Source organism: Corvus hawaiiensis, chromosome 2 (genome assembly GCF_020740725.1).
Source record: "Corvus hawaiiensis isolate bCorHaw1 chromosome 2, bCorHaw1.pri.cur, whole genome shotgun sequence".
Lineage (NCBI taxonomy): Eukaryota > Metazoa > Chordata > Aves > Passeriformes > Corvidae > Corvus > Corvus hawaiiensis.
Window position 1 is genome coordinate 30,503,574 of NC_063214.1, and position 12,912 is coordinate 30,516,485.

Here is a 12,912-nt window from a genome sequence, read left to right on the forward strand (position 1 = left end):
ATTGAAATCTTTGTTATTCATTCAGCAAACACCATGAAGAGACTCTTGAAATATATTTGAAAAACTGTTTCCAGTCACAATAAAAAGTCAGTCTTGCAACATTCAACATACAGATTTTACTTTACTCAGGGATGTGGCTTAGGGGAGGAAGCATGAAGGTAAACAGGATGAATGAAGCCAGAAACCACCTACACCAGAAAGTCTGGATGATGCCAGAGAGCAGCCTTGTTTTGATAAATTTCATCTGTATTCAGCTTAACAATTTCTTTCTATAAATCCTGGGGCATCAGGAAAGAACTTTTCACCAAAGATAGTAGAGAACATATAGCCAGTGTTTCAAATAGAAGTTCCATTAATTTTATCAGCACATGACCATCATTTCACATTGATGGATGACAATAAAGTCACACCAAACTGAAATTGGAGCAATTGCAGAGTCATAGATACAATAACATGTGGGACAAGCGACACTGTCCATGCAGCACCTTGCCTGTGCTTTGCACAACCTGAAGTCCACACCTGAACTGTGAGCATCTGGTTTCAGAATGGTTTAGGACACAAGAGAGATCTGGTACTACCTTGCTCTGCCATGAGCTATTACTTCCCACCTGTGAGGGTTAATCCAGTAACCCCCCAAATTAGACTCATACTGTCTCTACATTATTGTACTGAGGAAGCAGATGGCTTACCTTATGCCACCATCACACTCAGCTGTGTGACTGACTGCTCATGTCAGCCATATGAATGAGGCTAAGACCATGCTATCATAGGCTTTATAAGCCAAGCTTTACAAGCATGCTGTTACTCCCAAACATTTAATAACTTTTAAGGATTTTGGTTCTGGAACTCTTGCCTTGACATTTTGTCTTGCAGATACAGCAAATGTAGCACATCTGGAACTGATCAAACCTTTTGGTGTGGCACAGATTTGCTCTGTTTCCGTCTCACAGCCATGTTGGAGTGCTGAGAGCACGACAGCACAACAGACACTAAGCTCAGTGCTTAATTTTATGTCCTCAGGCAGCACGAGGCCATTCCTGTAGTGGATAATCTCATCTTCAGTCATGGTGTTCTGTGACAGCAGTTTACAACAGTGGCAAAAAATCTTCCCAGGTGTTAAACTGTTTACTGTACCTGTGCAGGAGGTTGGCATTTTGTTTTATATAAAATAATTGTGACACCAAGGCTGCAGCCTATGAGTGAAATAATCAGTGAATCTTCCATTTCCATAATAAAATGGGACTGTTGCAGGTAAAATGACTTCTTATTGACACAGAATAAATACTTACCTGTCAAACCTTCCACAATATGACTATTAGCACAACCAACAGAACAACAGAAAAGACAGTGAGAATCAGTGCAGAATCTTCTGTGAGGAAAAAAGAGAATTTTCCATTTCTTCGGCTGTCATCTGGACAGGACTATGTGATAAAAAGCTTGGTTGGGAATTCAATACTTAAAAAGTCTTCTTTCACAGGCTACTGAGCTAAAAAAACCCAAACCAAACCACAAAAGCTTTAAGCAGATAAATTAACGTCATATATGATTACCATTTTGCTGCAGCATTTTCCCCAAAACTGGCTGATGCCAACAATAAAGTCCCACTATGTAAGGGACTTCTGAAAAGATGAGAGATGTCTGGATCCTTCTAAGGCTTTTGACTACACAATACATTGACATTCTTCTTTCAGCTACTGTCAAATTTACCCAGAAAGAATGAACAGATCAAATAATTTCAAGGAAATTAGACAGTGCAATACAGCAGAAAGAGGAGTTCTGTTTTCCTGTCAAGAAGAGATAATGTATTTCCTGAACAAAAACCCTTTTCCACTAGACTTCCTATGCCAGCTTGCTAGACTGTATCTCTGTGCAGCAGTCCATCAGTCATAAACAAATGAGTAGGCACCATCCAGGAGCTTAAATGCACAGATCAAAATGGTGAAAGATCCATCTGTTGTACTGAACATAAATCTAACCAAGCTGGACCGCTGAAAGAACACACTTTCATCAGCAGTATTTACTGCTATATTGCTGTCAGGATCATGGCCCTAACCAAGGATAAGAAAACATTTGCTTTGATAACCTATGGTTCCCAAAACATTTAGATGCAGGTCAGTCCCCAAGGATCCCATTTCACTGTCCTTCCTTAGACTTTCAGCTCACTTTTAGGAATTCCCTAACCTTTAATGGATGCAGCCATAATCCTGCAAAGGAACTTTGCTTGAATTGGTTGTAGATAAACACACACTGAATCAGAACTATGCAGAAAGCCTTCTGGGGAATCTGAGAAGCCAGGTCATGGTGTTTGAAAACTAAGTATACTTCAACCACATCTTTAAGTTACTATCAAATTCCAGTATAATGAACAATATCCATGCACTCCAGATATTTGAGGCAGGGATGTATGCTGGAGTAGTCCTAGAGTTAATTTATGGGGCCAACCATCATTTGGAATCTTTGCTGAAGAAAACATTGTTCCTGAATCTAAAATTCTCAGTAAACTCCGCACTCTAAACTGAAAAGCACAGAGCTGACACTCACTATGTGATATCATGATTTCCTAGGAATAACTAGCCGCAAAAATAAATGTCTCAAGTGTTTTCGTTAGATCTTTGCAAGTTATTCACTGTGGAGTTGATGTTTTATCTCTAAAGGTGAGTCTTACCAGGAGATGCCATGCCCAATACATATGCAGTGGTTGGGATCTGCAGGACATCAGCTGCAGTAACATAGGAACGGCAAAAGAGGAGATTTTCAGTCCACGGCACAAATTACCAACACACTCTAAATAAAGGATCGTTGTTTCTGCTTCCTTTTCTTCAGTGAGCAACACTGCAAGGGGTAAGGATACCCCTCCACCTTTTGACTCTTTTTATTTCAGCCAGGAAGGATGTACTTGGACCTTTTTCCCACCCTGTCCTGGAAGAACACCTTACAACTACTTCCACAACACCACAGGGCATGTCTGTACCACACTGCAGTGGGATCAGGAGTGTGCTCCTGCAGAAACGCCCCACCAGCTGCACTTCAGCTGACATCACAGAGAAGTCTTAGAGAATATGATTTGGATAAAAAACCCTATGAAAACACATTTCAGGAGTGCACCTACTTCGTTGCAAACAAAATTAAATCCCCAGCACTAGTGTGAAACAAATAATCATGAAATATAAAGCATCAAGTCTTCTCAGCAACTGCTCTCTCAACAGCTGTTCTAACTCATCTGCACTACTTACTAAACGTTGCCACAAAACCCTATATAGAATGGGTGCTTATAAAAACATTCTCAGGAGGAAACAGGGACATAGAAGAAGGGAGAGTAGCTTGGAATCAACTCACTGCTTCAAGCTCAGTTAAACCACCTCAATACCAAGATGGTTACCTTTGCAGAAAAAACTGTGACTGATAGGAGAAAGGGAAGGGAAAACTCCCAATGTATTATTGAATTAAAAAAAGGCAAATTAGTGAATTTGATTGAAACACAGCTAAATATGTCATGTCATAAACATCCACCCCAAAGAAAAGGCTCTTTTGAAGTTTTTTCTTCCTGCTTTCCCTACACAATTTTCTGAAAAAAACCTAACAGTTTTGGAAACATGGCTCAGAACAGTTCAAGTAACAAACCAAAATTACCTGTTGGCATCAACCCCTCCCATGAATGCTCCTATTTTCCTTCCATTGCAAAGAAGGTGTGTTGAATGGCAACTTTATATATTAGGTGATTTGAGTATTAGAAGTGTAAAGAGACCTTGAAACTATGATTTGTCGCTTGAATATATACTTCTATCTTTGCTAGTGAAAAAGAGGTAGGGTAGAAACTAGACACACTAGTATTAAAGATTTTCAGAGTCTTCATGAGCACAGTGTTCGCTTCTCTTAAAGAACAGACTGTGACTGTGGGACCTTTGCAGAAATCAATCTATATTAAAAAGTGCCACAGCAAACAGTTTATGCCAAGTCAGTAAGCAGCAGTAATTGTGTGCCTTTATTTTTTGTCTTAGTGCCCTAATGCAGCTGTTAAACACTGACAAAAGTTTTTTAAAACTACGTAAATATGCACAGTTATAACGTGTCCTTTCCGTATCCACTACAGCTTATTTAAAACCAGGGACAATTCTTGAATATACTTATTATTTCCAGAGGACATTACCTGAGGCTTGACAATACTGACTTTGGTTCCAATCAGTCTGTCTTCATCCACTCTGCTTCTTTGTCTTGACTAATTTTAGAAAATCTGTCATCGTCAAGTTCTTGCATGGCAGTTCTCTTCTTCAGATCCATAACAAATAAATACAGGTCACATCACAGATCTGGAGACGCTCAGTTCTCAGCTTTATGTTTTGGAAAATTAAATATTTCTTTCTGAATCAACACACTATAATTAACTAAATACTGCTTTTTAGAAAAACCCCAAAACAACCAACCAACCAGTGGTACTATGTAGAAACACGCCCCCTCCACCCCCACCATGTTTTACTAACTCAGTCATATAAGACTGCAATCCCACATGACAAATGCCACAGGCATAGAGTGGTTATGAGCTGCCAGAGTACAGGATTAACTCAATTTACATTACACTACAGCAATTTCAAACACAGCACCATGAAGTGTAACAATACAGTTAAATATGCTGGCACAAGACCAATAGGGCTTTCATTACCTTTTAACATGTGCTACTACCCCTCTTTAGAACATGGTGTCTCCTTTTGGCAATTCCCCTTTGCCGCACACTCCCCAACAAATACCACAAGCCATGGGTCCCAGTCTGTGGATCTTGTGAGGCCCAAGATCAGGGCAGGCTAACACTGTTCTCCCACCACGACACTTTCTCAAGGCTCAGTAGTGAAGAGTCCATAAAGATCTATTTAATTGTATTCTGGCTCTGACCTCGGCACAATTTTCTAAAGAAAGAATTTTGTAAACTTTACTCTGTAGAGTTCTCTGATTCTCAACCCAAGACTTCTTTGATTTAGCATTATGTCTTCCCCCCTACACCTTTTTTAAAGCAATCCTACACCTGATGCTGAACTGAAAATCCTGCTAAACAGAACAGCAGATGAAATATGAGCAGCTGGAGCACATGTCATTTCTCACTGAAATACCTTAGACCTGACCAGCAGGATGGCACAAATGGCAGAAGTGAAATTCACTTCATACAAACGACATAGATACAAAAAGAAAATTCACACTGAATTTGAAGACACTATAGGGAGAAGCAGTACGTTCTCTCTTCATCACCCTGAGCATTTATTCTTAAGTCTCTGCTTTTATTCTGGTTATCCAAGAACATGTTCAATCACCATATCAAAGCTGAATAACCCCCAACAGGGTGAACTGTCCATCTGTACAAGATTGCATACACAGCCAAATATGCTCTTGAGAGGATTACATATCTTTCTGCTAGATCCTGATCACCTCGCCTACACTTCAGCTTCTTGTAGTGGTCAATGGAAAAATCCAAAAACCCACACAGGCAACCTTATATTCTGGTTTTGCACAATTTCTTTGTGAATTGTGATTGCGTCTGTTCTCCCTCTTTGACTAACCAGACAAGCTTAATGATGGTCCCACTGGAAGTATCTGGCTTCATGGACATTTTTTAGTGCAATCACCTCCAATGTTCTCCTTGGATCTTCCAGGAAAAAAAAGCTTTTGTTTCAAACCAAAAATATTAATAATTAATAAATGATTTTGTTACAAATAAAAAACCCTCTATCCCATGATACAAAAGTCCTTGTGACTACTCAGCAGCTTCTATTGAAATCCCACCAGTCTCCTTATTTCTTGATAGATAGGAGCAGCCAGTTCTTTGGCTTTCTCTGCTCCATCCTCTAAAACCTTTATCAGATGGGACTTGTCTTCCTGGAGTTTCTTGATTTCATTCCTGATAGGTGCAAATTTTTGGATAACTGACTCTGCTACCACCATTTTGTAGTGAGCAGTGTCAAGACCAGTGGCTTGGTGCAGCACTTCTTTGATGCTAAGCCCCGTTACTGCAGCGTGAATGGACACCAGATTGGAGACACCGGGGCGAGCGGTGGGGTCATAGGTCACCTCCGAGGTAAAGTCAGTCACAGCTTTGCGAAATTTCAGCACTATTTCATCAGGGCTGTCTGCTATGTTAACAGTAGCTAGCTTCTGTGGGTCTGACTTGGACATCTTCACTGCTGGATCTCTGAGGGATTTTATTTTCTTTGTCGTACCTTAAAAAAAAAAAAAAGTTACGAACACAGACAATGGTTTCTTATGACAATTGCTAAGAAAAATGTGCAGCCATATGATGAAGTTGTTTATCCTTGCTCAAAAATGAATTGTGAGCACAATCATGTGTGCTCTTGTTTAGTTCTTGCACTCTTCCTGTCCTTCTAAGAAGCCACCTTTCTCCTCTTATAAACTGAATGAAACCTGTTCCATCTCTCCCATCCTCGTGAAGAAGGAACTTCTGCTGGGTCAACTCCTAATATTTTAAGTACCTTACATGCTGATTTCCCCCCCCAAATTTCTCCTCCCTTCTATTATTGCACATTACTGAAAGGTTCTGAGTAGTGGAGAAACAGGTTAAATCCGCTGAAGAAAAAAACCCCTGTAACAGTTAATTTCCTTATTTCAGGAAACTCTACCACTCAAAATCTCTTGGTAAATCTCAGTAAAGACAGTTATTAAAATTCTCTAACTCAACACTGACCAGCTCTGTTAGAGGTAAAGCACTGTTTTTAGACACCTAATACAGCCAATTATATTACCTGCATACTGCTCATAGAGGGCTTATGTACTCAGTGAAAGGACAAAGGTTCTCCAGCATACAATTCAGATTGCCCCAGAAACTGCTTTGTTCTGAAATCATCTTTTGGAAGAGTCTGTCTCTCTTCTGTAAAATTGAAAGAGCCCAGGTAAATCTGAATAGGTCCCTACCTTCTCCCATCCATGTAGGAGATTTTGTTGGTTTGCATATACTTGTGAGCTTAGGAAGGAATGCTTCTTGGGAGCAAAGTGAATTTTTTCTTTTTTTCAAATTGAGCTTTTTATTTAATGGTAAACAGTCTCACCTGCATCATAAACAACACTCAGCTCCTCTTTATAGTGCTTAGTACTCAATTAGGAACTGCAGAGTTTGCAATACCTAATATTCTCAAAACTCCACTCTAGGTCTAACACCATTTTTTGTCACTGAGGCTTGAAAATTGAGAAAGGTTTATTATCGCCTGTCTTTTCTAAGGTGAGAGCTCCTTGCCCTTTTGGGGGCGAAGGTCTCTGCTGTGCATTCCTCTACATTACTTACAACAAAGATGCAATGCTTCATCCTTGCCCAATTCTTCACGTTTCTTAACAAACATGCCATTTGCGCCATCTGACTCCTCCTCACCCCCGGCCTATGACCTTAGAGCTCAAAAATGGCTGCCAAGATTTTCCTTATAAGTCTTCCTGAGTCTAAGATCAAAACCACAAAGTTTTGATCTCTGTGACAGACACATATTGAAATATTCAAGTATATATTAAACACCCTTAAAATTTGGAGCACTGTACATACATATACACTGTATACCAACAGGCTGTTCAGCACGCTTAATGTAAACATCTACCACTCAGAATCTGAAGGATTCTGCCTGCTGGAGGTCTCTTGCCTTACTGCTTACGTCTCCTGAACGAGCAGCATGGAACAGAGACCCTGCTCTTAAAAAGTCCAATACTTGAAGAGTAAGGCTGACTGGCAACAGCAGAGTGCATCTGGCCCCCTGCACTAGAATACCAGACATCACGTGCATTCCTCTACCAGGGATTTCTAAAGCCTTATCTATCTTGGGAGTTCAATTTCACAGCCAAAGTCTCTTGTTGTCAGTTTTTAATTTTCCACTCCCTTAGCATCAGTTTGCCCCCTTTTCTTGGTCCCTGAAACTATTTCCACAATATTTAAATCCATCTTCAACCTCGAAGTGCAGTCAAAGAAAAAAAAATGACCAAGACCAGCTCACTTAAAATGGCTTTGGGCACAGGAAAGAATTCTCCATATTTCTTGTTGAACTGTTGTGCTATATCTTGGGCTAGTTCCAGGTGCAGGACTTGATCTTCTCCAACAGGAACACGTGTTGACCTTTTAATAAAAGACAGATACAGGAAACTCAGCAAAGCTCTCTGGTTCTGCTGAAATGTTACTCAAGACTGTCACAGCTTCTGCCATGACAGAGGGCCAGATGGAGCCAAATACTCAGTCCCAGCTAGATATAGGTGCTGTGGGAACAAGATCCCAAACTGACCATATTCAAGGATGAGTCTGCTTTTTGTGCTGAGCTGAAGCACATACCCAAGGGCAAAAACAGCCCTTTCTGAAGACATATATGGCAAAGATACCTGTAAGAGCAACTCATTAAACTCAACTCAAAGAAAGGTTTCTGTAGCATCTCCTGCTGTCTCTTTAGAGATCAAAGAGCACACGTTATAGCGTGCAAACAAAGTAAGAAAGATCTGCAGGGCATAAAGTGCAAGCACCTTGTCATGTCGAGTCTCAGGAAAACATAACTGTTGTTGAGGAGTCAGTACTGAGGATGTATCAAGGGAAGGAAAGAAGAGAGTGTTTCTTCCTCATCACAGTTGTATAAATCATGTGGTCCAGTGCCTCTATTGTCACAAGTGTTATTAGAGGATTAGAACTGCTAGATTCAAGGGATAATTTGATCTTCTGTACTGAACTCAATGGCTTGAATACACTTCTGGAGGGAAACACAATCTGCATCAGAGGACATGAGGAGGAGAAGAATCCGTTACTTCCCCTGGTGATTCTTTCCCACAGTTAATCATACTTGCTAAAAATGTATGATTCTTTTAGATGAGGCAGACTTGAAATCTTGCCAGCTTTTGATTACTCTCCCATCCCCCAGAAGATTTTTTTTTTCTACGGCTTATGGGGTATTCAGCTCTGAATACTGGACATGTTCCAAAGTAAGGAAGTCCGCTATGCATCTTTTAAGTTCCCAGAAAATTTCAGATCAACACGGTACTCTTTCCTTCCAATTCTGAATTACTGGGCTGACATCCAGGCATCAATTTGTCCACCTTTATTCCCAATCAGACAGCAAGGCAACCTAAAAACAGTTACAGTAGGCAATAGGAAATCACAGTGCCCTATAACTGAGAGAAAATCAGTTACCATAATCAATATACTCTACGCAGGTCAAAAGAAATGTTTCCATATGCCAAAAATGGTTCCATATTCATAAAGTTTGCCACTAAACAGAAAACATATTATCTCTATAAAACCTCTGCATGATACTTTGCCTTTTTCCTTGCTGGCTTTTTTTTTTTTTTATATATTTCTGTTCTGGTGCTATTTTTACTCCTTTCTGTCATGTATTTACCTTCTGTCCATTTTCCTGTCTCTTTGATCCTTGGTTCATCTGAGTTATTACTGTTTCTCCCTCTCCTTCAGCTCTAAATTCTTCTTCATGACTGCTGTTCCCTTCCTGTGTTTCCATTTCTCCCTAATTCTTGTTCCTTATATTATTTTGTTTGCATTAAAACATTTCTTATTAAAGATATTAAGACAAATTTCTTCAAAGAGGTATTGTTTCTCTTTCACTTCCTTGTTTTGTGCTCTGTGTGGACAGCCTGCTGTTAATACAGATAGTAGCCAACAAACCACTGGCTTTACTAAGGAAAGATGAAACACCTGATTGTATTAGAGATGGAAGAGACAGACATGGTTGAGCTCAATCAAAACAACGTGATTTCTGATAAAGTTGGCTAAATTTCACCCTTAGATATTTGACACTCAAATCACTCAAATATTTGACAATCAAATGGGACTCACTTCAAATAAAATCATTATAATACTCAAATTAATTCTGACTTCTGCTTGCTTCCCATTATTTTTAGTTAAAATTCAGGTAAATTAGAAATACTATCTCCTGGTCTTCTGTTTTCACCACTATGATCACTTAACATGAAATTTCTCTAGATAACATTTTTCTGAATTCATAAATGGGCAATCTTGGTTACTCTGTCCTGTATTACTTCTCTGTCCCAATCAATACACACAACTTCCTTCAGAACAATGCCACAAAGTATGTATGCTCTGAACATAAAACAACTCCTACATGGTGCACTGTCTCTAACATTTACTTACTGAGACAGTTTAAATCATATTATGAAATACAACCAGTCATGACAATGCACTACAAATTCTACCAGCTAGGCTACAGACTTAGGCATGCTGAGTCACCAGTCCCTTATTAGGGGCTATTTCCATTGTAGCACACAGTACAACACAGAGGAAACTGAACCAGCCCAGGTACTACAAGATGCAGTCAATAAATTACTTTCTTTCATCAGTATGAACTGGCCTATGCAGAATCCCCCACTAATATTGGTATACTACATAGAGACAGTTTAAGTATCTCTAGAGTGCACTAGACAAAATGAAGCAAAACTACTTAAAAAAGTGTGGGTGAACATGTAATATGTTAAACATCAGTCTGTTTTAATTCCCTAAGAATTATTTTCATGTGACCAGCTGTTGCTCTTTACAGCCCTGTCAGTTGCTTTTTAACCAGGCTAGATTTCAACCAGCCACTTGAGAGTCTGTCCATTTCCAATCTTCTGATCTAATCACACGCAGCTCCCCTGCTTAATAAGTTAGCATGTTGACCTGACAAACATTCATTCCAGTGTAGCTGAACAGACATTGCCCATGGGCTCACATTCTGCCTCTTACTTGTACAGCAAAATATCTGCTGCTTGAAGCACAGGGTAAGTCAACAAACCAACAGTTCCTTCGCGATTCTGGCTGGCACGCTTCATCTGTTTGAAAAAGAAAAACAGAGAAGAATCATACTTTTGACTAATGGTATCAAAGTCTGTGATTTTAATTAATTAGAATTCTGACCAGTTGAGTAATTTATTATGCAGCTCTACAGAAGACAGTGTCATGTAAAATCCACTCCTTAACATTCTGGTTTATGTCCTGTATTTATGAATTTCCCTACACTGTTCTGATATTCTACTGAGAAGGGAACATAGGGTTTCTTTTGCTTTCTGTTTGCAACCCTATTAATGGAAATTACTTCAAATGCAAAACCATCAGGCTGAGTTATTACACTTATACATTACACACAAACCTACTTTTTAAACAGCATCTTCAGCAATACATTTTTGAAATGCTTTGTAATGGAGGTATAAAAAGGTATCAATACCTATGTTTCACAGAAAAGAGATCAAGACACAGTGATCACACACAGTCACCAGGACAGCCAGTGACAGCTGGGAGAACCCAGAACTACAGAGGCAGAATTCAGTGTTGTCTCAATTAGTTCACACTGCTCTGCACAATCCACCCAAAGCATTCAAGTCCTCTACTGCTCCATGATATGGATCATCTAGATCAAGACAGGCTACACACACTAATTCTGTTCTAGCAATGGCATATCTATGTTTCACTTTTAGCAATAGTTAAATATACTAAGCCCCTTGAAATCTTAATTATTTCATTAAGACTGTTCAAATATATTTAGATTTGTCTCACTCTCTCCTACAGATCCTGTATTCTGTCTACATCTCTAGGTGCCTAGGGTTCAGGGAACCTAATTTGCAAAGCTCAGCACCTGTAACACCTATCTGTAGGTCTGGAAAGTCAATCTAGCCAAAGTAGGATTTAAGAGCTTAACTTTAGAACCTCAGGTTTGAAAAGGTTTGCTTTAATCTATGCCATGCATTAACATTGGTTGCTGTATTTAAGTTTTACTGGTTTTATTTAATTAAGAAGGAAAACAGGAAAAAAGAAAACATCTGGAGGTATTTAAGACAGCTCTGAACTCTGCAAGCCAAACTGCTCTTAAGCTGTTGGTTTTGGTTTTTTTTTTCAGATACTTCTCTCTCCTGTCTTTTTCTTTTTCCGCTTACTAAATGTCAAAATAAAATACAAGGAAATTAAATGCAAGAACTCTGTTGATGCAGTCATGCTGATGCAGCACCAAGATTAAGAAGATGAACATTTGAAACTTGTAAAGGCAAACATTTAAGATACACTATCACTCAGCACATTTTTAATATTTGTAATTTCTATACTCCTCTTCAAACATATGCCTCTTTTGAACACTATTCCATAAAATCTACAGAGCAGCCACTCTTTATAGTGGAAAAAGAAAAGCTGTTTATGGAACTCCTTAATCAGCAAGGCTCATGGTTTTCACTGCAATATCTTGCATTACATTTGCATTATTAAATAAACATTGAAATAACACTGAACATTCTAGCAAAATCAGTTTAACAACACTAAACAAACCTCATATTTAGTACAGTTTCAGCAAGTCTCTGCCAAAACCACAATTCTGTAGCTTCCAGCAGGAAAACGTTCAGAGAGGAACAAACCTGGAGAGACACATTTTCCCCCTTCCACCACAGGAGTACAGAACTACTTAAACCTAAAGCAAGGATAACCAAGGTACAGTTGGTACTTCAGAGATGACAAGTACTGCCAGGACAACATTTCTACTGAATTCCCATAGATTTCTTTTCAATTTACCAAACTGTCCATACCTTCCACTGGGGCAAACGTAGCAGACGTGGCACATTAGTTAAGCACCCGAGAATCCAGGCAAGTTCTGCATGCTCAGGAACCTGAAAGTATGAAGTTAGAATCTATTTAAATCTTCTTCTTTTATATGCATATTTTCTCAAAGTCAATAAGAATAAATAGTATCAAAGACCAGAAAACCATTTATTTCTGTATATTACTTTTTCAGTAAGGTCAAGTGACAAGCTAATGGAAAGTTTTGGACATTGCCAGGATTGAATGCTCTACATTAAAGTAGTAGAGCAAGGTTCTTGATCCTATCCACTCATATTCTAAACAAGAAGAAAATGCTTTAGCAATAGCAGAGTCGAACAGACATATAAACTAACCAACTGCTTACCACTGTGTCACAG

General features: G+C 39.1%; 1 protein-coding gene across 2 annotated transcripts in view; it reads right to left on the reverse strand.

Annotated features, from left to right (window-relative positions):
• Window positions 1–38: 38 nt before the first annotated feature.
• Window positions 39–12,912, reverse strand: part of WARS2 (tryptophanyl tRNA synthetase 2, mitochondrial) — a 45,225-nt gene continuing 32,351 nt past the window's right edge. For both annotated transcript variants that reach the window (XM_048294679.1, XM_048294680.1), the window contains exons 3-6: window positions 12,523–12,603; window positions 10,703–10,788; window positions 7,968–8,086; window positions 39–6,200 (exon numbers count right to left, since the gene is read on the reverse strand). In XM_048294679.1, coding sequence (XP_048150636.1) covers window positions 5,752–6,200; window positions 7,968–8,086; window positions 10,703–10,788; window positions 12,523–12,603 — 735 coding nt within the window. In that variant the 3' untranslated portion in view covers window positions 39–5,751. The remainder of the gene's footprint in view (window positions 6,201–7,967; window positions 8,087–10,702; window positions 10,789–12,522; window positions 12,604–12,912) is intronic.